Source organism: Fukomys damarensis, unplaced genomic scaffold (assembly GCF_012274545.1).
Source record: "Fukomys damarensis isolate Sample0158 unplaced genomic scaffold, DMR_v1.0_HiC HiC_scaffold_38, whole genome shotgun sequence".
NCBI classification, from domain to species: Eukaryota; Metazoa; Chordata; class Mammalia; order Rodentia; family Bathyergidae; genus Fukomys; species Fukomys damarensis.
In genome coordinates this window covers 65,741,149-65,745,644 of record NW_022900950.1, presented here as the reverse complement: position 1 = coordinate 65,745,644, position 4,496 = coordinate 65,741,149, and the positions used below count along the sequence as shown (strand labels likewise).

Genomic DNA, 4,496 nt, shown 5'->3' with positions numbered 1-4,496 from the left:
GTACAACTTGCAACCCAGGCCCCGGGTCAGAGCTCGTGCACTCAAGCTTCCCTTGCAGACAGCAGAAAGCGTCCAGATCCGCCAGCCGGCTCCGGGAACTCAGAGACGCCAAGGGAACTCCCCGCCCCGCGCAACGTCACGCGGGCGGCCCGGAGGAGCCGTAATGTCCCGAAGAAGCGCGCCGAAAAGGCTGCAACCCCGCTGGCGCGCCTCCACGGGAGAAATTCCTCTCTCAACCGCGCGCCAACCCTTCCCGCGAGCTCCTGTCAGGCAGAAGAGAGGCTCGCGGGCGTGTGTGCTCTAGGGACGAGGCCAGATGCACCCGAATGTTTGGTGTAAGCGAGACATTTGCTGAGGTGGGGTGGCTGTGATTGCTCACAAGGCTTCCGGTCCCTTTATTTAGAAGCGGTGGCAGGTCAGGCCGGTAGCAGGTCTGTTAGTTCTCCTGACTGGTCATTGTTTCTCACCCCGTCTTCTGCGCTGGCCAGAGTGGCCTGAGTCTCCATTTCAGATCGTCCGTACTTGAGGAGCCTCAGAGGAGCGCTGAGGTTTGTGCGCGCCTATTAGGCGGAACGTGGTAGTAATGGCGGCGCTGGGTAAGACTTTCCTGTCACTGGATACTACTACTCCCAGCCCTCCTGCGAGCCGCCTGAGCCACCCTCTGCTCTTTAGTTTACAAGTGTCAATTTGACTTGTTCTGCTGCATGTCTGGAGGCGCCCAGGAAAGTGTGGAGAAGCCCCGGGTATTAAGGCATCGCAGTTTGCAAGGGAAAAAAGCCAAACACATAAACAAAACCCACCCACCCTAGCAAACATGAGGCTGCTGGAGAGAATGAGGAAAGAATGGTTCATGATCGGAATCGTGGTGGCCATCGCCGGAGCCAAGCTGAAGCCGTCCGTAGGAGCTAACGGGGGTAAGAGCCGCGCCTCTGCCGGCTTCGCCGCGGATCCCACTGAGAAGTAATTTGTGAGTGGGAAGGAGGAGTGCGCCTGCCCCTCTTTTGGGCACGGGCAGCCTGGTGTGTCCCTTTGCTGATTCTCTAATGTACTAGCCCTAGAGAGCGCTTGGAATTAGGAATGAGGTGAAGGAATTTGAGCGCAGATCGCCTTTGCTGAGGACAGTCAATGACGATCCTCAGTATCTAGGAGTGAAGTTACAGAGAATGAAACTTAGTCCTCTTGGCTTCTTAGTAGCATCCTATCCCAAGGGACTCTGGGTTGCTAGCACTTTCTTATCTGTCTTGGAAATTAGACCTTATTCTCTAGTTCATTTCCGACTCCTCCTCGCTTTGTTTTGCTTTTTTCTAAGGTGGAGGGAGAAAAAAACACAGGACCCCCCGCCCCTAACTCAGATTCTGTGGCCTATATAGTGAGAGTGATGATATGCTGTCGCTGAAACTCTCGGGCGACTGACACGTCGCACACTTTCATTACTGGACTCTACTTCCGTGTGCTGCCGGGATTCAGTTGGTGCACTAGCAAGCTAACAGATGCAAACTGTGTTACACTATGTGTGGTGTGTGTTTTGGCAAGGAGGCACAGATGCGCTAAAAACCTGCTTAAATCTCTGAATAGGGGAGCTTTGTAATGTGGCCCGTGGACACTGCTGGGAACACTGGACATATCATGAGCCCTTTATAACTTTCCTCTCCCACCTTTAGACGACCTTTTCCTACTTTTCATAACGTTAATTTAATCTTGTCAACGTGTTTGTCTTTTGACCTTGTTTGCCAGTTTTCAAGCTTAATGACAGATATAATAGATTATGTGATGGCATTAAACAAAGACAAAAAAAGAATACACATCTTTTTTATAGTAGGAAGCGCTCATTAGCATGTTTGAAGTTTTTTGTACCGTTTTGTTAAAACATGATAGAAGTGAATGCATGGTCTCTCAGGAGAATAGTTACCCCTCCCCTTCAATTCTTCCATTTAGAATAGTTTCTGGAATAATTTTAAGTGAAGATAGTGGAAATGAAAGCTTTTTTAAAATGTCTTTTTTCATCTATATTTAATTTAGTGCAAAATGTGTAGACTTTGTACCTGTGAGAATAAATCTATTATCCCTGTGGTTTCTCCTTCTGAGGATATTAGTTTTGTCTCTGACACAGCATTTCTGTGAGTTTTGGGGAAATTTGTAAAGGCTGGTATTTCAGAGTATGTTAAATGTAAAAAACTGTCCCCTGCCCAGAATTAAAGTGTCTTTGTGGTGGTCTGCGAGGCACTCTTCACAGTTAGAGCTTCTGGTGTTAGAGCTCTAATTTGCCCAGTTTTAAGATGAAATTATATGATCATGACTTTATGTTAAATCTGCAGAGACTAGATTTGGCAAAATATCCTTTACCTTAGTTCCCTGAATGTTGTATGAGCAGGAAGTTTGCTGAATGGTGAATCATTTCTTTAGGGCTTCCCAGTGGTGTCAGACAGGAGATTAATTCTGTAATATTGTTCTCGTGGACTCTGCTTTTTGAAGTTTTAGTACACTGGTGTATCTTAGAAATATTGTTTCCCATTTATTTTCTCTAGTATTTAAGGATATTAAAATAGGGCAATTTATTTCTTTGCTTAATTATAAAAGAGGAGTAGGGTGTTAAGAGCTGGAAGGAACCTTTTAAGCCAGCATGCTACTTTATTTATTTTTTGTTGTTGTTGAGATGCTGGAGATTGAAACCAGAACTTCTCACATGCTAAGCATCCACTGTACCACTGAACACACTTTCCCACTCCCCCACATGCTTCTATTATAGTTGAAGTTACTAAGGCCTGAGACCAGGTGAGTCAGTGGAAGCTAAATTAGCTAGCTTAGGAAAAAGGAAGGACTGGAGACACGGGTTTTCCTCTTTATATACTGGTGGCAAAATTGTTCTGGCAAGAATCATTAAAAATAAATAACCGTTGCAAAGAAAGGTCCTTGTGGAATAAAGACATTTCCCATGCTCTAATTTTTAGCCCAGAGGTATAGTGCAGAATCAACTAATATTAGATAACAGTGGATTCATATGATTTCTTCCATAACTGTCCTTATGTAAGTTTTGCCTAGAAAAAGCTCCATGGAGCTTTTAATTACCCATCACCACTAAAACCTCTTAAAATAAAAACAAACCTCAAAATAGTACCAAATAACATTTCCACTCCACTAGTTAAAACAGCAAATATCTAGGAAAAAGGGAAAAAGGAGAGGAATGGTTGCTAAAATCATTTCAGTTATATCCTGCTCTTTAGAATGGTTCAAAGCATGTCTTTTGTCTTGTGCTTTTAGTAACTATGTTCCATTTATGGGTCTTTGGGAAGGTGACTTTTAATGAATTCACATTGGACAATTTTCAGTTGTATACTTTATTAGACATTTCTTTCTTTTAAGGTCAGAAAAGTGTTGGTAGTTTTCAATATATTGTTAAGATGATCATTCACTTTTATCTTGATTAATACTTTAATGACTACATTCAGTTTTTAAATTTTAACTTATAATTGTTTTGATCCTGAGGATCAAACCCAGGGCTTTGTACATGTGAAGCATCCCAGTCACTACACCCATTTTTTAAAGTATAAGACTTATATACTTAAAATATCACACATGTGTATGGCTGGACCTCTCTTAAATAATACATGTTGAAAGTTTTCAAATGAGAAGGGGAACAAGGGAGGAGGGAAAAAGGAAGGAAGTGACAAAAAAAAGTGAAAATAGAAGGAAAAAATAGAAATAAAGCTTTTCTATATAGGGAGGAGAGGGGGCTTAAGGGGGGAATGGGATAAAATCAAATTTATAAAAAAATTCTAAACTACCAATAAAAAATACATATTTATATATAGGCATAGGCAAGGACTTTCTGAACAGAATACTGAATGCATAGGAAATAGTACCAAGTATACAAAATGGGACAAATGGGATCGTTTCAAATTAAAAAGCTTCAGGAAAACACAGGAATCAACCAATAGAGTGAAAAGACCATCTATAGAATGGGGAAAAGTTTTTGCCAGCTATTGCTAGGACAGAGAATTAATATTTAGTACATATATAAGTAAAGAACTTAAAATAATTAGACCTCCTAAAATAAAAGATCCAATCAAGAAATGGGCAGCTGAAATGAACAGACACTTCTCAGAGGAACAAATACAAATAGCCAGTGAATACATGAAAAAATGTTCAGCGTTTCTGGCCATTAGAGAAATGCAAATTAAAGCCACACTGAGATTCCATATTTCTCCAGAAAGAATGGCTGTCATGAAGAAATCAGGTAACAACAAATGGTGTAGAGGCTGGCAGAGGGGACCCTTCTGCGCAGTTGTTGGGAATGTAAATTAGTATAACAGTTGTGGAAATCAATGTGGAGATTCCTCAAAAAAAGCAAAACAAAACAAAACAAAAAAAAAAACCCCTCAAACAAGAAATTGCATTTGGGGCCAGGGATTTAGCTCAGTGTTGCTGCTGCCTGTTTTGCTAGGTTTGCTGAGTTTGACACCTGGTACCAAAAAAAAAAAAAAAAAAAAAAAAATTAA

The 4,496-nt window shown here is 41.8% G+C and overlaps 1 protein-coding gene across 7 annotated transcripts in view; it reads left to right on the top strand.

Moving 5' to 3' along the window:
- Nucleotides 1-556: 556 nt before the first annotated feature.
- The window catches only part of Slc10a7 (solute carrier family 10 member 7), a 243,055-nt gene continuing 239,115 nt past the window's right edge, over nt 557-4,496 (top strand). For 6 of the 7 annotated variants that reach the window (XM_033759909.1, XM_010610925.3, XM_010610924.3 and 3 more), the window contains exon 1: nt 557-914. In XM_033759909.1, the coding sequence (XP_033615800.1) occupies nt 815-914 (100 nt within the window). In that variant the 5' untranslated portion in view covers nt 557-814. The remainder of the gene's footprint in view (nt 915-4,496) is intronic. The other variant, XM_019205533.2, reaches the window with a different exon arrangement.